Consider the following 19479-nt stretch of genomic DNA (forward strand, 5'->3'; position numbering starts at 1 on the left):
GGAGCACGGTATCACAGAATAGCAGATCTTTGGTACTTCAACCAAGTGCTCATTTAAGAACATAAGAAATAGGAGCTGCAGTAGGCCATTTGGCCCTTCGAGCCTGCTCCGCCATTCAACAAGACCATGGCTGATCTTCCACCTCAACTCCACCTTCCCGCACTATCCCCATATCCCTTCATTCCCAAAAATGTATTGACCTCTCTTGAATATACTCAACGACTGAGCATCCACAGCCCTCTGGGGTAGAGAATTCCAAAGATTCACCACCCGCTGAGTGAAGACATTTCTCCTCATCTCAGTCCTAAATGGCCGACCCCTTATTCTGAGACTGTGACCCCGTGTTCTAAATTCCCCAGCCAGGGGAAACATTTTCCCAGCATTAACCCTGTCAAGCCCCTTAAGAATTTTGTATGTTTTGATTAGATCACCTCTCATTCTTCTAAACTCTAAGGAATATAGGCCTAGTCTACGCAATCTCTCCTCATAGGGCAATCCCCCTCATCACAGGAACCAGTCTAAATGAACTTTCACTGCACTCCCTCCAAGGCAAGTATGTCTTTCCTTAGGAAAGCAGACCAGAACTGTACACAGTACTCCAGGTGTGGCCTCACCAATGCCCTGTATAATTGTAGTAAGATTTCTTTACTCTTATACTCTAATCCCTTTATAACAAATGCTAATATAACATTTGCTTTCCTAATTGCTTGCTGTACCTGTATGTTAACTTTCTGTGATTCATGTACAAGGACACCCAGGTACCGCTGAGTGCAAACATTTTCCAGTTTCTCATCATTCAAAAAATATTCTGATTTTTTGTTTTTCCTACCAAAGTGGATAACTTCACACTTCCCCACATTGTAATCCATTTGCCATGTTCTTACCCACTCAGTCACCCTGTCTATATCTCGCTGCAGCCTCTTTGCGTCCTCCTCACAGATTACTTTCCCACCTTACTTTGTATCAGCAGTAAACTTGGATACATTACACTCAGTCCCTTCATCTAAGCCATTAATATAGATTGTAAATAGCTGAGGCCCAAACACTGATCCTTGCGGTACCTCACTAGTTACAGTCTGCCAACCTGAAAAAGTCCCATTTATTCCTACTCTGTTGTTTTCTGTCCATTAACCAATCCTCAATCCATGCTAATATATTACCTCCAATACCACGAGTCCTAATTTTGTGTAATAATCTCGTGTGGCACCTTATCAAATGCTTTTTGAAAATCCAAATACACATCATCCACTGGTTCCCCCTTATCCATCCTACTAGTTACATCTTCAAAAAACAGATTTGTTAAACATGATTTCCCTTTCATAAAACCTGACTCTGCCTAATCATATGATGTTCTAAGTGCCCTGTTACCACGTCCCTAATAATAGATTCTAGCAATTTGCTTACTACTGACGTCAGGGCTAACTAGCCTCTCGTTTCCTGCTTTTTCTCTTCCTCCTTTCTTAAATAGCAGGGTTATGTTTGCTACCTTTCGATCCTTAGGGACTGCTCTAGAATCTAGGGAATAGATTTGGCATCCACTATCACTGCAGCTACCTCTTTTAAAACCCTAGGGTACAGGTCGTCAGGTCCAGGGGATTTGTCGCCACTTAGTCCCATTAATTTCTCCACTACTATATCTTTACTTATATTGATTTCTTTAAGTTCCTCATTCTCTCTAGACCCTTGGTTCCCCATTATTTCCAGAATGTTTTTTGTGTCTTCTACCACGAATCCAGATACAAAGATACACTGGGGCCGATTTTCCCGCAGGTGCGGGGAATTGTCGGGTTCCCCGAATGTCGGGTTCCGACACGAATCTAAATGGGTCTGCCACATCGATGCAATTTCCCTTCAATTGGCCAATTCATTTCCAGCGTGGGAACCCTTGCTAATTGACTATTTCCAGTCAGAAAGCCCCACAGTATGATGTCAGTAATCGGGGCGGGGGGGGGGGGGGGGGGGCGTGTGGGGAAGAGACCTGTGATCAGGAGGGCTGGCTGGAGATCAGGGCTGGGGGAGGCCGAAGGCTTCCTTGAAGGGCCCGGGGGTGCACCCTCGCTCCTCCTGGCCCACTAGGAGTGCTTAAACAGCAACTTACCTTGGGGAGATGGCAGCTCCCACCTCTGTTTCACTGCCAAGTTTCCCAACCCTTGGGAAACTCGTGCAGCAACAATTAACTTCAAATCGAGCTCCAAATTGCACTGTAGGAGCCCTATTTAAATATATTAATAAGCGGTGGGTTGGTGTCACATTCCACGCATTTCACTTCTTAACCGCCCCACTCCTGCCCATCTTGGGGCAGTTAATATTGAGGCCCGTGTTAGCAGGCTATTCAACTGTGGAAACTATTACAGCTGGATCCTAGTCCTCTAGTCCTCACCTGGCATGTGCACACTTTCCATCAGGGGCCACTAGATAATGATGAGGAGCAGGAATCCTCCCTGACCATCACCCCAGCCAAGATCAGCTAATTCAGCACAGATCATGTAACACGCTTAACATCTCCACCTGTGGCACAAACACCAGCCAACAACTCTCTGGAGAATGCACAAAACCCTCAGCATCTCCCCTCGATGATAACACACAAATAGCAAATGTCTCCTTGTGCAGCACACACTCAACCTTTCCCCATTTGATGCACACACAATACTCAACTCTATCTGTGAGGCTGTCCTGTGATTGTCCAGTGAGCCTCAGTCCTGAAACCACAAATTCCATGTTTTTCTTTTTAATGCAAGACACACAGAGGAACCCGCATGCTGATCTAATCTAATGTCTATAGATCACACTGTGGGGGTAATTCTGACTTTGGCTGATAGTGTAAAATGGACGATAATGGCAGCTGATCCGATATTGCCTGTGTTGCATTATTGCCCAAAGTCAAAATTACCCAGTGTCTCACAACTGACGAGTCAAAATCCACATAGCCCGGGGGTAATGAAGTGAATTGAGATCAACTAATTTAGTACAGGCAAAAAAATTGAATTATGGAATTTTTCTGGTCTGTATAACACAATTACACACTATTTATTAACTCAGCCACCGCATACCCAAGGATATTCATTTGACTGAACTGCAGTCCTTCTATTCCTTGTTCAAAATAAGACCGTATAGAGAGTTGTTTTACAGCATGAATAACAGTATAAATCTGACCCCTCAAAAGCCTAGTGTGTCAAGTAATTTGATCATGACTGCAATATAACAGTCCCCTCCCTCCAGAAACTGCCATTTTGAAGTAACACAATTTAACTGCCAGAGCACACTGAAATGTATTGTAAACAAACATACCATACACTCCCTTGTCCAGCAAGAGTAAGAATTCGTACACTGCATTACGCATCTCCGATTCGGTGAGGTCCAACAGAGATACCACTTTAAAATCGAGCTGCCGCAGCAAATTGGTCAGTTCATATACATCCACCATTGGTGCCTTTAGCTTAGGATGGTTGTAATAGGACATGTTGCCAATCAGAAGAGCCACCTTGTCTGTAGCTACAAAGATAACGATTTTAGAATATCACTTTAATAGCACAAAAATGTACCCTTTTTAATTATCTGGGTGAAATTTACAGTACTGAAACAGTATTTTTTTTCTCTGAACCTTCATTTATTCTGCTAACACTCAATGGAAGATGTTAAAAATAGTAATCTAACACTGCCATCTTTTTCCCAGCCCAAAACAAGAGTCCAGAACAAGGGGGGAATAACCTGCAAATTAGAGCTAGGTCATTCAGGGGTGATGTCAGGATTCACTTACTCACACAAGGGCAGTGGAAATCTGGAACTTTCTCCCCCAAACAGGCTTTGAGGCTAGGTCAATTTTAAATTTCAAAACTGAGATTTGCAAAGATTTTTGTTAGGCTAGGGTATTGAGGGTTGCGGAACTAAGGCGGGTAAATGGAGTTATGATACTGATCAGCCATGATCTAATTGAATGGCGCAACAGGCTAAAGGAGCTGAATGGCCTACGTCATTCCTATGTTCCTAAGGGGAACAGTAAGATTTGCGTTCTGACAAAGGGTCATCGACCTGAAACGTTAACTCCGTTTCTCTCTCCACAGATGCTGCCCTACCTGCTGAGTATTTCCAGCATTTTCTGTTTTTATTTTAGTATGATTTGGGAAAAGATGAGTGTCAGTTGAATGGTGGGAAGGAGGTCATCGGAATTTGAGGGCAGAGAAGGAAGAGGTGTAGCATGAACCACAGCTGGAGGAAAGTGACAGCAAGAACTGAGCGAGAGGAGTGTGAATTGAGGTGAAAGAGAAACAAGAATACCAGCAAAAAAAGGGAATAAAGTGCATCAGCTTGAACTGGCGGTGAGGGGGAAGAAGAGTAATGCCTTCTTGAATTTGGTGCAGTGGGAAGAAGGGTGCCTCCGTGTCACTGTGGCAACCATATAAACAATTTTAAAACAACTTAACATCCATGTTCAGAAATAGAAAGTACTAATATATATCCACAATGTCCCACAATGCGGGAAATCACTGAAATTCTTGCCACAACCTTCCACTATACAAATTGTGAAATATTGGTTCAGCCGCAACTAAAGCAAGCCTGTGGCCCACTGCATTTTCATTGTAACTACATCATGTCATAGGCCTATTTTAAAACAGTTGGTCATTTTTTACTCTTTCCCGAAGATGGCATGCTGCTAGTCCTGGCTGCTGCCCATCCCTAGCAATCTGTGCTGCAAGAAAGAAATCCTGGTCTCTGATGCCAAAACGAAACAAAGTTGGCAATTAGGAGCGTCAGCTGGGACCCACAACAAGGAGGCAGAGTGTTTTTGGAGGTGTGGTGTTTAAGAGACCGAGATCCCTCTGAACTTCAGGGAGGAAGTCAGAGGGAGTGAGTACTTCTGTGAAGGGGAGGAGAGCCTATTTGCGAAGAGGGGAAAGTGGCTTTTGAGGTAGCTTTTTGGGAACTGGTGTTCTAGTTGGCCTGCTCAATATGGATTAACCAAAAAACACTTTTTTTTCGAAGAAATGATAGAAAAAGTATCAATTGTGAAGTAAAAGTATGTTTAAAATGAACCTAAATGCATCATTTTTAATGTCAAAATTAAATATTTTCCTAATGCTTCCTAGAAATGTTTGCGTCAGTACGCAGCGGAAACAGCAACTATAGAAGTATATATAACCTAAAATTTACTGATGTCCAAGACACCCAAGTTTGGTTAGTTAGGTAGGGAAAAAAAGAGGAACATCACATCCGGGACTCAGTCAGAATGGAGCCAGGTAAAAATTGAAAGGTCAGAATGCCATACCGAACCACTCTGGCTCACTTTGACCACTGATTATGCTCATTCATTATGTACTTGAATCAATAAGATTTGGGTGTTTTTTTTTAATGACGCAACCAAGAGGGAGAAAATGTAAAGCTTTACACTAGCTTGATTTATTGTAGCTGCATCACATCTACACAGAGAGAACAGAAGAAGAAGAAGGAAACGTTACTCACCATAATGTCTTTGGTTAAACCCTAGGTCTAGCTGTCCAACCTCAACTGGATTACCTGATGTCAGAAAAAGTTAATACTTTTAAATATTTAATCGCAGTGCTATCTTGTTCAAGGCCCTGCTCTTTATAGCGACTGTGTCTTGACACAATCGTAGTCAGGTCAAGGCAATATTTATAACTACAGTAAAGATTTAACAGCTAACTTTTATGATTTCTATTACAACCATCCATTTTTCTTCTATTCATGTAAATCCAGCTAACTCCGACTCCTTAGCGAAAATACTAGCTTGGATTTTTTTGCCCAATTGTAAGTGGGACAGAGCAAGATTCATGATTACTAACTGTTGTTTTAAAACAGTCTTCTGTTGTTCACTTGAGTAGTAACAAATTCATTCTTCTGGTTATAATCATTTTATTCTTTATCAGCATAAAAAGCAATTTACAAGCGAGGTATATTCACAGTAGAGCATGCGAACTTAGGCATGAGTTCCTTCTTGTGCTGCTGGAATAAAGGGTAAAGCTTATATTTATACACTGTTTTATCAAACTGGAACTGGCCTTGCCTAATATGGTAGTCTCTGGCTACTGCATAACCCAGTGTCACAAGTCTAAATTTTCTTCAACATACATCAACGACGTTAGATGCACGTAAAATACCGTGGCCTTGCTGTGGTAAGCATAACCCTTCTAGTCTCCAGACATTATCATAAACATTATAAACCTCGGCGGGTCTGGGGCGGGCGGTGTAGGGTCGCGGCCCCATTGCTGGCTCTAGCCAGCTCTGTAGAATGACTTTCCATTAATGGGGCTCGTTAAGCCCGCCTAGCGCGTTTCTCGTCCAATTAGAAGAAGCGGGTCTGGTGACGTCATCAGCCAGTTCCCTTAAAAGGGACCATGTCCAAATTGATTTTAACATTTATGCTCTCAGTGCTCTACAGCATTGAGGTGCTGCAAACTCTGACAAGCAATGCACAGAGGTGCAGGGCTACACCCAGGCTCTCCCATAACTCTCTCCATATGCTTATGGAGGGAGTCACAGCACGCAGGGAGGTCCTCTTCCCTTCCCATGGGCAGATGAGACCTCCCCAGGAGACTGCAAACATTTCAATGATCTCAGTAGATCATGAAACATTACTGCAAAACCACACTCAACCTCATCCTGCTGTGCCACTCATCACATCCCCATCACTTTGCCTTCCCTACCCTACTCCTGCACATCCTTATGCACACCAACTTACCTTGCACTTCCACCCATCCCTCTCTCTCTCTCTCTATCTATATTATCACATCCCCATCTCCATCTCACTAGCCACCCCTCACACTCACCCTCATCCTAGTCCAATCATACCAACTAACAACACAAAAGGGTAGGCACTTGGGTGTTTTATGCAATGTTCATGTAGTGTCAAACATTGAAACCTTTATTTTCAACACTTTGCGTTCTTGGACAGATTTGTGTGCACCTTTGGAAGTGGCTTAATGAGTTGCAATGAATGATGAGGCATAATGGTACCACCCCCCCCCCCCGCAATGGTGATGAGTGAAAAGAATGGCTTGGGCATTGTAGGGATGCTTTATGGTGTTGGTGTGGGGTGGTGCCAACCTGGCGCATCATGTGGCAGCCAAAGTGTACAGCATCAAGTGAAGTAAATCTGGTCATAGTGAGGATTCCTGGGCAGCAATGTGATCGGGTGCTGATGCCCTGCGTCCTGTGCAGCATCAGTTGATTGCGGAGAAGGTTGGTGTTGTTGTTGGTGCTGCTGGTGTACCTGCTGCTGCTTGTGGTGGGATTCTGAGGACCAAAGTGAGAGTTTTTCAAGGGCACCCATGCTGATGGAATAGATAGCAGGTGAAGTTGAGCTATCAATGGTGGGAGAAGTAATGAGGTCAGACTGGATGGAGACATGTGTGAAGACTTGCAGCATCCTGAATCTGTAGTGGAAATGCAGTTTAGAGAAGCTAGTGGTTAAGGGAACATGGCCCCGATTTTCCCGAAGGTGCGGGGAATTGTCGGGTTCCCCGAATGTCGGGTTCCAACCCGAATCGAAATGGGTCAGCCTGCTGCATGCAATTTTCCCTCAATTGGCCAATTTATTTCCAGCATGTGGGCACCCTTGCTAATTGTCCATTTCCAGTCAGAAAGCCCCACAGTATGATGTCATCATTCGTAGTGCTTTTAAAGTGTCCAGCAAGCTTTTCAACCTCTGCAGGCTTCCCAACCAGTCTTGCAGAATGGCAGAGGAGCCTGCACCAGCTGCTGCCAGCGGCAGAGGCCGAGCTGCCGCCAAATTTGATGAGACCTCACTCCAGACATTGGTGGATGGGGTAAGGGCCCACAGGGAGGTCCTCTTCCCTAGCTCAGGGAGGAAGAGGCCTCCCAAAGAGACCAGGGCTGCCTGGATGGAGGTGGCTGCAGAGGTCAACTCTCAGGGAGTCACCCGACGGACCTGGATCCAGTGCAGGAAGCGCTTCCATGACCTTCACCGTACAGGAAAAGTAAGTACGAAGTTTCCATCACCCTCAACCTGATCCCCATTGCCTTTCCCCAACAGCACTCAGCTTCAGCAATCTCTTCCTCCACATCCCACTTCACAGTCACATCCATGCACCCTTACCCATTCCTTCTCTCTTTGCTCACCTTCACATAACTATTCCACCATGCAGCCCTCACACTGCGTCTCACTCTGATGCTTGGAACACAACTGACAACACAGTGTGAGGGCCCTTGGTCTTGCAGCCTCATATCATCTTTGTCTCCTTCTAAGTATCTATGCTATGCAATCTCTACGCTCACGCCTGCACTCTCACTCAAACTCCACTTGTCTCCCTCATTGCAGGAAAAGAGAGCTCACAATAGGAGAGAGCGTGCGGGGACTGGAGGAGGATCACCCTCAATCGCCCACCTGAGCCCCTGTGAGGAAGCAGTGATGGAGATTGCTGGGGCTGACGTGCCTGTGGAAGCTGGGGCAGGAGAGACAGGAGCAAGCCCGCAAGCTGGTGACAGAATACTTTCCCATCTCTCTCATTGACATAGCATGAGTCGCTGATATGATTCTGAAGCTGCATCATTTGGACTTATGAGCATATGCCAAATCCAATGTGCAAGTAGCCTTGGCATCACATCTCTAGCTCTTTCCTTTACTCCCCCACAGGACCATCCAGAGCCCCCGTCCCCACTGCCGAGGAGAAAGAGGCTTTGCAGCCAGACTCCTCAGAGGAAGCTCCAGCCTCTGAGGGCGCAGCGTCAGCAGAAGTAAGTGCACCAGCATCAGCGCAGACACTCACACCTCGGGGGGGCCTTCGGGACATAGAATAGTGTTGTCACCTGGTGTTTCACAGCTCACAAGTGAGCATCAGCAGATTGTGGAGACAGGGACAGCAGTGGAGAGTCCTCGTCGGAGGGCGCAGGCCTCTGCCAGCTCAGCTCAGCTGCATGTCGACCCTATGCCTCTGGGTCCATCCGCAAGAGAGGAGGTGATGGATCTCCATGCACAGAGTCTCTGGCAGGTTTTGTCTCCAGAGTCACTGCGAGTGTGGAGCGAATGGAGGAGTCCATGGCGAGCATGAGCACAGCCTTATTGGAGTCATTGGCGCATGAAAGCATCACCACGGAAAGGATGGCTGCGGCCGAGGAGAGGAGGGCTGTGGCCGAGGAGGAGCTTAGTCGCCAGGTTATCGAAAACATGGTGAGTGCTCAGAATAGAATGACATCTCTGGAGGAGCGATGGGCATCGATTGAGCACCGAAACCAGACCTTCATGGAAGTCCCTCTGAGCAGGAGTTCCAGTGCAGAGACGGGTCCCCATGGCCCCCCTGATGTGCAGCAAGGTGCTCTCCAGCCACTTGCAGGCACTGAGGGGGAGCTGACCCATGAGAGGGAGGTTGTTGGCACACCTCAAGGAAGTGGGGGCTCCTCTCCACGCGCTCTCACTTCCATGCCCCGCCGGAGTCCACACCCAAGTGAGATAGGAGTCTCAACCCCTGCACAGCCACAGGAGCAGCAGACTGCTGGCGAGCCCTCACAGGCTCGCCACCCCAGAGGACGCCTGCTAAATGTGTCGAGACAGGAGCAGCAGCAAAGTCAGCAAGGGGCCTCCACATCTGCTGAAGCCACAGGGGTACCACTATGTAGGAGCACGCTAAGAGAAAAATAAAGCACCACTAATCACAAGGGTAGTCACTTGGGTGAGAAGTCTTGTATGTAGTTTTAATGCCATCACTTTGTTGTACATAAAAAATCTGGTGGCAACTGCTGGAGTTGTGGCGTCTGTCATTTGGCAAATGGGGATTTGACATTGAGGCCTTAGGATTACTTGCAGATGTCAGCAAGCTGGTCCAATAGGCAGAAATGCACAGGGATGGACCACTGTCCATAGTCAGTTAAGAAGCAGCGCGGCTACAGTGTTTGAAGTACCAGGCTACGCAAATCGGCCCAGGATGAGTGCGTTCCTTGCATTCCGCCCAGCAATGTTCTCGCGCACTGGTACCACTGGTTGATGGGCCTCTGCAGGATGCTCGTTTCCGTCCTCCTCCTCAGCTTCATCCTCATCCGAGGTGGCTCTGTGAGGAGCCTCTTGGCCCTATGGAATCGGCAAGTCACGACACTGTGCCATGTTGTGAAGCACACAGCATACCACAATGATTTTGGAGACCCTGGCTGATGAGTACTGTAGGGCTCCACCTGATCTATCGAGGCATCTGAAGCGCATCTTTAGCAATCCGATGGTTTGCTCGATAATGCATCTGGTGGAAATGTGGCTGGAGTTGTAGCGCTCCCCAGCTTCGTTAGCTGGTCTCCTCACCGGCGTCATTAGCCAAATCTGCAGGGGATATCCCTTGTCTCCAAGTAGCCATCCCTGAAGTTCATTTGGTGGACTGAATAGCGGAGGCACAGTAGACTGGCGCAGTATGAGGGAGTCATGGCAGCTGCCAGGGTACTTGGCACAAACATGCAAAATCTCCTTCTTGTGGTCACACACCAGCTGAACGTTAAGGGAGTGGAAGCCCTTGCAGTTGACAAAAACTCCTGGATTGCGATGGGGTGCAGTCAATGACGCCCTGCACCCTTGGAAAGTCTGCCAGCTGAGCTAATCCATGCGCTCGCGCCCTCACACTTGCGTGATCCTGGGTGAAATGGATGTGATTGTGTGCGAGGGCAAAGAGGCCATCGGTGACCTGTTTGATGCAAGTCACAGATCACAGAATCACAGAATCCCCACAATGCAGATAGAGGCCATTTCGGCCCATCGAGCCTGCACCGACACATATCCCACCCGATCCCCGTAACCCCTACACCAACACATATCCCACCCTATCCCCGTAACCCCACGTATTGAATCCCCCTAACACTAAGGGTCAATTTATCATAGCCAATCAACCTAACCCGCACATCTTTGGACTGTGGGAGGAAACCGGAGCACCCGGAGGAAACCCACGCAAACACGGGGAGAATGTGCAAACTCCACACAGACAGTCGCCCGAGGCTGGATTCGAACCCGGGTCCCTGGCGCTGTGAGGCAACAGTGCTAACCACTATGCCACCGTGCTGCGGCCGCCTTGGAGATGCCGCTGATGTCTGCTGCTGATCCCTGGAAGGAGCCTGAGGCATAAAAGTGGAGTGCGGTGGTGACTTTGATGGCCACTGGTAAGGAGTGTCGACCTGGTGCTCTGGGCTCCAGGTCTTGCTGTAGCATTGCGCAGATGTCAGTCACTACCTCTCGCGAAAGTCGGAGCCGCCTTTGGCACTGCTGCTCAGTCATGTTGAGGTAGCTCACCCTGTGTCTGTAGACCCAGTTTGGGGGGTATCTCCTGCGCCGACGGCCTTCCATGCGCTGGCCCCTTCTGGCCTGAGCTGCCTCAAGTGGCTGAGCCGCAGCCTGTCGCTCCTGCTGGTGCTGCTGCTGTTGTTGCTGGATCTGCTGTTGTTGCTGGATCTGCTGCAGCCTCCTCTGCTGTTGGAGATTCTCTAATGCCAAGAAGGGAAGGAATAAAAGGCCTCCCATGCTTCTGGCAGATGCCTCCGTTGAGGAGGCGCTGAGTTAGGGTGCTGAGAGGGGCTTCCCAGGAGCTCACACTGGAGAAGTGTGTGAGACTCTAACCTTCCACAGCTGTGCCTAAGCCTACAACAAGTTGCCCCAAGCCTTGAGCAACAAGGTCCTGCAGCCTACAAATGCTGGCTGATTAAATCTCTTCATGCCTGATTGACCTGCAGCTGAAAGCAAGCAAGCCGACATTGTTCACGCCAGGTTTCATCAGCGGTGTTCCCACCAGGCGTGGTTTACGTGGGGAAAGGCTGAAAATTCCAAGGGCCCCTGAAAATAGAATTAAACATGACAATTATTGATCATTAGACGCCTGCTGCGGGCGGGACTGATTCGGGTCGCGCTGAAACACGGGGGCGAAAGTCGGGCGGGGCGGGGAATCGGGCGGGGGGGGGGGGTCGCGACCCCCTATTTCTGCGATTTTCAGCCCCCGCCCGCCTGAAACCCCGCCCGACGGCTCCAGGAAAATCGGGGCCCATTTCGCAATTAGCTGGGAGCTTTGATTTGACATTTGAAGCGGTCAACTCATCAGCCGATTCAATGGCCACTGACCTCCCGCCTCAGCTTCACAGACGAGGTCGAGGCACAGCGGGAAACCGGTGGGCGACCGGTCAAATCCAAAAAACTGGGGAAAAAAATCGTTGATAAGTAGCTGTAAACAAACCACTAATGATTTTAAATTGCCTCCCCCGCCAGCGCTCTGCAAGAGCACTTCAGCTGGTCCCACTCTCCCGCAATTTTTTTTTCCTTCAGTTAATCTAATTCCCTTTTGAAAGCCACGATTGAATCCGCCTCCACCACCCTCTCAGGCAGTGCATTCCAGATCCTAACCACTCGATGCGTAAAAAGTTTTCCCTCATGTCGCCTTTGGTTCTTCTGCCAATCACCTTAAATCTGTGCCTTCTGGTTCTCGACCCTTCCGCCAACGGGAACAGTTTCTCTCCATCTACTCTGTCCAGACCCCTCATGATTTTGATCACCTCTATCAAATCTCCTCTCAACATTCTCTGCTCCAAGGAGAACAACCCCAGCTTCTCCAGTCTATCCACGTAACTGAAGTCCTTCATCCCTGGAACCATTCTCGTAAATCTTTTCTGCATCCTCTCCAAGGCCTTCACATCGTTCCTAAAGTGCGGTGCCCAGAATTAGACACAACGGCCCTGAATTTGCGGTCGGAGGCTTCCCGCAGGGAAATGGCTCAATTCCGCAAATAAAATGCCCGTGTACCTGGTGGTCTGGGAGATACGGAGATTCGCGGTCTTGGGCCCCTGCGGGTAGAGACCCACGTATCTCAGGGGCGCAGGCAGTTCGCAATCGCCTGAAATCACGTGGGCGAGCCGAACGAATGGAATCCCCATTCATACTTATGCGGATTCTGTATATACAGAATCCCCATAAGCATGAATGGGAATACCCCCAAAAAATACAACTAGACATCAAATTTAAAAAAAATTACATACTTAAAATTAATTAAAATGCCATTTAATTAAATATTTAAAGCAAAAATTTATTGCTTGAAAAATAAATTTAAGGGGGAGAAATTGGGTATAGCCCCGCTTGGGGCGTTAGAATTGGCGGTGCGCAAATTTTATCGCCATGCGCAACTTATTGCCACCTCCAGCGATATTGGGTTGCATCGCCCCTGAAGGAGATTGCGGCGTAAAATTAGGCGCTGCACGGGACTAAGGCGCTAACCTGGCGGCACTACTCAATATCTGGGAGGACGGGCGCAGCACAGGTGCTGTCAATAATCGATGACAAAGACATGCTGGCGCTGGCCAGCTCTTAAAGGGACGGGTCATTTAGGTTCAGCAGCCACACTCATCACCCTGTAGGCCTCAAAATCGGCGTGTGCATTCTGAGGCGTTACAAACTTTGACCAGATGGAGAGGGTGAGGCAGAGAGCGGAGCGCTTTTCCGAAAGGGCATTGGATGCTTTGGCTGGCGCAGTGGAGCACTGGCGAGCAGTGCTGTACCCTGACAATGGCAGGAGGCCTCATCAGAACGAGTACCGCAGAGCTTGGAGGGAAGTTTGTCAAAGAGTCAACTCCAGCAGCGTGGTGCCCAGGACTCCTGTGCAATGCAGGAAGAAGTTCAACGATCTCACTCGGGTCGTTAGGGTGAGTGGCTTATTGGCAATCTTCTTCATCCCTCCATCTGCACCTGACTTTATGGCCAGAGGGTGCGCGATGCACCAATGGCCATCTGTCAGCCAGCACCCATGGCCCTTTCTGGGAACGCACACACACATTCAACTCAGGGCATGATGTAAGGGCTGATCCACCATGGGGGGGGGGCATGAAATGACAACTCAGGACATAATGGAAGGGCTGATCCACCATGGGGGGGGGGGCATGAAATGACAACTCAGGACATAATGGAAGGGCTGATCCACCATGGGGGGGCATGAGATGACAACTCAGGGCAGCATGTTTCATAACTTCCCGTCCTTTCTCCTGCAGGCCAAGCTGGCCAGGAACCGGAGGGAACAGATTCGCACCGGAGGAGGCCCTCCTCAGCTGCAGGAACTCACGGACCTGGAGGAAAGAGTCCACCAGATTGTTGGAGGCCGGATGAGTGGTCCTGTCACCACTAGAGCTGCCGACCCCATTGTGCACAGCGATGGTAAGGACATCGCCTTTTTGAACTGTCTCCTTCCACTTGTTCCCCCCACCAGCATGCTTTTTCAGTCTGGAGCTACCACCCTGTCCTTTCGCTAAAGCCACTCTGCAACCTCCCTGCTTTCAGATGCTGCATCACCAGCTCGGAAGCCAGGCCATCAAGCTGCCAGGGACAGTGACTCCGGAGGCCACGACCAGGAGGAAGCCGGACCATCCGTGCCACCCTCAGGCAAGCCAGCCCATCTGCAGACTGGGGATTGTGCTTCCCTGGAAGGGAGCAGGGGGGGATGGCTCAGAGGAGGAACCAGTTACAGGAACCAGCGGCCTCCAGCAATGCAAGGGGGCTAGGGAAGATCAGGAGCCGTCTCCCCGGAGGGCGCATCAGGCCACGATGACTGCTGCACAGAGCGCAGAAGAGGTGCGTTCCCTCGCAGAAATGAGCGCCCAGGCTTGACTCAGGCACACTGAGCTGATGGCTGCAGTTGCAAGGATGCCTGAATCCATCGAGACACTGGCAAGGAGTGTGCAAGACTTCGGGGCAGCACAGGAAAGGAGTGCCCAGGGCTTCGGGGCAGCCCTGGAAAAGACTGCCCAGGGCGTTGTTACATCACTGGAAAGGACTGTCCAGGGCGTCGCTACATCACTGGAAAGGACTGTCCAGGGCTTCACCGAAGCACTGGCACCTGCCACGCAAGTGCTGAGCGCTGCCACGCAGTCCCTCGCTGGCCTCATGCAGAGGCTGATTGAGGCCACACAAGCACTGACTGCTGCCACCCTCGATGGATCAGGCAGGATTACCCAGGGCCGTTGCAGCACCACAGCAGGCCAGCAATCTGTGGACCAGCCGATTGGTGCGCATGCTGCGGTGCTGCCCCGTCAGAGTGCCAGTGTGTCGGCCGACCACGGAGCAGGTGTCCGCTCTCAGGATGTCAGCATTCCTGATGCCAATGCTGGCACGTCTCCACTGCAGCTGCCACCACCTGCAGGACAGACTTCTTCCACCCATGCCCAATTAGAGCAGTCAGCATCCGGCCCCTCCAAGCCCAGAGTCCGTCCAGGCCGTCCCTCAGGGGCATCTGCGCTTTCGGACAGTCAGCAGGCGTCCCCCAGCCTTCATGCAGCCACTGGGGTCCCATTACGGAGGAGCTGCAGGGAGGGAAGGGGCCGTTCTCGCAAGAGAAGTAGATCACCATCAAAGGGGAAAGAGTAGAAGGTGCAGCTGAGACGTCCTATTTCTAGAAATCAAGGCCGTGGATGCTGGTCTGAATGTTAGTCATGTTTTGGATAGTCTCCCGGGTGTGCGAGGCACTTATGTGTTAGTTTGTTAGTTAAGCTTTCTGTTGCCATTGCTTTGTCATGTTGGAAGGAAGCACAGTTTTCAAAATAAACAAAAAAATTTAATGTCATTGGCCATGTCTGCTATTTACAATCATTCTGGCTGATGTGCCTTCAATAACCACCAAACTAGAAGTTATAGACTTTAACAAGTTGGCTTTTAATCACTAAGATCAGAGCTAACATCTCAACACACTGATCACACTGACTGGCTCACAGGAATGAGTCATACAGATCCTGGGATCTTTAAGTAAGAGAAGTCAGGGGTGGAGCCAAGAGCCAAGACCTGGAACCTTCCAGGTTAGTCAGGGAAGAGGAAGTGAAACTATACACCGTGTGGGGGAGGGTAATATACATGAGTGCAAAACGAATACAGGCAAGACAAGCAGATTTCATTACACTGGCCTTCATCGGCTAAGGGTTATCCGAATGGTTCCATTCCTGGTCTTCGAATGGCACCAAGCAGTCCGTGAGAGGGGCCTAGAACCGACTCCTTATCAGCCTCTGATGGACGGCCCTTCCAGTTTCTCGGACCCACCCGTCTTGGTCCTCCTCCTCCTCCTGCAATGTCTGCTGGTATTGGCTGGCGAGGTTATGCAGCATACAACAGACTACGACGAAGTGGGAGACTCGCTCTGGTGAGTACTGCAAGGCGCCTCCCGAATGGTCCAAACAGCGGAACCGCTGCTTCAGCACGCCGATTGTGTGCTCCACAATGTTCCTCGTCGCCTGATGGCTGACGTTGTAGTGCTCTTCTGCAGGGGTGCTGGGCGTACGGAGCAGGGTCATCAGCCATGGGCACAGTGGATAGCCCTTGTCGCCGAGAAGCCAGCCTTCTGTGAGAGCCGGGGCCTCGAAAAGGTCAGCGACTGAAGTCTGGCGCAGGATGAATGCGTCGTGGCTGCTGCCTGGGAACTGTGCATTGACCGCCAGGATCAGCTGCCGGTGGTCACAGACCAGCTGCACATTCAAGGAGTGGGACCCCTTGCGGTTGCGGAACTCCTCAGGATTCAAAACAGGCGCCCGCAAAGCCACGTGCGTGCAGTCAATGGCGCCCTGCACCATGGGGAAGTCCGCTATTGCCGCGAAGCCCTCTGCGCGCTCCCGCTGCTTCTACGGTGTCACATTGAAGGAGATGTACTGCCGCCGCCTTTTAAACAGGGCATCTGTAACCTGCTGGATGCAGCTGTGCACCGCAAACTGGGAGATGTTGGCAATGTCCCCAGTTGCTGACTGAAAGGAGTCGATCGCATAGAAATTCAATGCCACTGTTATCTTCACAGCCACCGACAGAGAGGTCCTGCACCTTATCTGCGGCTGCAGATCTGCCTGAAGCAGGTGGCACAGCTCAGTCACCACCTCCTTCCTGAATCGCAGCCTCCTAACACACTGCTCCTCCGACATGTTGAGGTAAGAGAACTGCTGCCTGAATACCCTGGCAGCGCAAGGTCTGGTGTGGCGACGTCTGTTGGCCCTCCTCCGTCCTCCGTCTGGCCATTCCTGGCCCTCTCTCCCTCCGTCCCCGTGCCCTTTCCAGATGGTCGAGCAGCAGGACGTTCCCCTCCAAAGCAGCCCCCATAATAATAGGTCACCAGAAATTAAATAGGGTGTAAACGCTCACCAGCAGCAGGGTGATGGTATGAAGGCTGAAGGTCCTCTGGCAGCGCTGTGTCACTAGTGATATGGCTCAGAGTTCAACTTTGCTACTCTGTGTAAATCTCAAAGAAGTTGCGCTCCCAAAATGGCTGCCGCTTTTATACCAGTGCTGTCCCCTTTAAAGAGTGCCCCCCTAAGCCCGAGAGCGACTGGGGAACATTCCAGGAAGCTGTCCTTATTAGTGCCGGTCGGAACGGAGGGGGGCGCCACTGAATTTCCGGTCCGGGGCGCCAAAAAGGCATTGCACACTGAAATGACGTCATGATCTGCCTGCGCCCGCGAGCGGGCGCTAAGATTTAGCGCCGGTGCTAAAACCCACTCAATATGGCAAGAGGCGCTGGGTTCACTGCGCCCGCCCGAAAATTGGGTAACACCCCAATTCTCGGCCTCTTTAGGTGCTAATCGCTGGCGCTACCAACCGAATTTCTCCCCCTAAATGTTTTAAAGGGGCTAAAAGTAAACTTACCTTATTGTACAGGTTTTTAATGTATAAATGATTAAAAAAACATAAATACATTTTTATCAAACTCTTACGCTTGTAAAAGCAGGCCTTATGCCAGGTTTTACCAGGCGCAAGAATTTCTCAGGCATTCGCTGGGCAGGAGTTGGGCAAATAGCCCAACTCTCCGCCCGCGGCTGCCCCTTTCCCGGGGATACGTGCGCGAAAACCCAGAACTTCCGATCTGTCAAGAAGATTCTTGAGGTCGGACCAGTGTTTTATAACTTCCTTGTTTTTGTACTCTATGCCTCTATTTATGAAGCCCAGGATCCCATATGCTTTTTTAACTGCTATCTGAACCTGCCCTGCCACCTTCCATGATTTGTGCACATACACCCCCCCAGGTCTCTCTGTTCATGCACCCCCTTTAGAATTGTACCCTTTAGTTTATATTGCCGTTCCTCGTTCTTCCTACCAAAATGTATCACTTTGCACTTTTCTCCATTAAATTTAATCTGCCACGTGTCTGCCCATTCCACCAGCCTGTCTATGTCCTCTTGAAGTCGATCACTATCCTCCTCACTGTTTACTATACTTCCAAGTTTTGTGGCATCTGCAAATTTTGAAATTGTGCCCTGTATATCCAAGTCCAAGTCATTAATATATATCAAGAAAAGCAGTGGTCCTAGTACTGACCCCTGGGGAACACCACTATATACCTCCCTCCAGTCTAAAAAACAACCGTTCACCACTACTCTCGGTTTCCTGTCACTTAGGCAATTTCATATCCATGCTGCGACTGTCCCTTTTATTCCATGGGCTTCAACTTTGTTCCTCTCCATGAGGACAGGGTTTCCAGTCAAGTCCTTGGACCGGTTACAAATTGTTAAACAGGAAAAGGCACACTCCAGATCATAAGAGTAAGGACTCACCTATGGGAATGGTCCAAAATGCTGAATTGGAGAAAAATAACCAGAGACAAAATACTTCTGGTTATTCCTTCCCCTCCCCCTGCTCTCTTGGGAAGCACCAAACAGATCCCCCCAGTGATGTGTTTCAGATGGGAAACTCACCAGATTCACTCAGATTGTGTCCCATCATTCCACTGCACTGTACACGAGAAGGTCCAACATGTTGGCCCCATCAGACTGCCCTTGTACTGTCCCTGTTTGGTAAATGCATAGCCCAGTGTATAATTGAACCATACTGAACCAATATTGATCCCTAGGCATCGCTGAGTTAAACTTATATTATCCAGTGCAGTGTTAAGATTGATATCATTGGCCCCAATGCCTTTGAGCTAGTGAAGAGGAGGGGAGAAAATGAGCAGGGTTCCCATTCCTATTCATTCCTGCTGGAAAATGCTCGTTTGTGAGCTTCAGTTGAGGATGTGACAGAGCGCAGCTGTGATGCTCCACAGTCAGTTGACAAGCTTTGGCCCGGAATTCACTGCAATGTCAATCTTGGCGAGAATGCTGTAAGTTAGACCGTTCTGCTCCCCTAGCCTCCAGTGGCAAATTCATGCCACAATTTGCTGGAAAAATAATTAGAATACTCTGCAGCGAGCAGAAGGGTGGATCGGGAGAAGCGTGGCCAATATCCGATTCACATCCAAGGTACTGGGGCCCGACACAGAATGGAGCAACAAGTTATTTAACAGGAATGTGTTTAGGAGCAATGGCTCCGATCTGATAACATGATGGGTCGCAGTCCGTATGGACAAAATGTCCAGGTTGGGTTTAATGTGATTGATGAGTTTGTACTGGAACAGAATAGATAAATAAATCGATATCAAGAAGATGCTCGTATACATAGGATTGTCTCCCGAACTGCATGCTAACTTAGCTATATTTCATTACTAGTTGCAATCATTGCTTAGTGTACAAGCTCAATAAATATTGATACAAAAATAATATCAATCAGGGGAAGTT

At 49.3% G+C, this 19479-nt stretch overlaps 1 protein-coding gene across 2 annotated transcripts in view; it reads right to left on the reverse strand.

The window, feature by feature from the left end:
• The window catches only part of malt1 (MALT paracaspase 1), a 139458-nt gene that overhangs the window by 66697 nt on the left and 53282 nt on the right, over window positions 1–19479 (reverse strand). For both annotated transcript variants that reach the window (XM_085974308.1, XM_085974313.1), the window contains exons 9-10: window positions 5458–5511; window positions 3289–3492 (exon numbers count right to left, since the gene is read on the reverse strand). In XM_085974308.1, coding sequence (XP_085830434.1) covers window positions 3289–3492; window positions 5458–5511 — 258 coding nt within the window. The remainder of the gene's footprint in view (window positions 1–3288; window positions 3493–5457; window positions 5512–19479) is intronic.

The sequence above is a fragment of the Somniosus microcephalus genome, chromosome 2, assembly GCF_052327205.1.
Source record: "Somniosus microcephalus isolate GS21.2 chromosome 2, FLI_Smic_1.0, whole genome shotgun sequence".
Taxonomy (NCBI): Eukaryota; Metazoa; Chordata; class Chondrichthyes; order Squaliformes; family Somniosidae; genus Somniosus; species Somniosus microcephalus.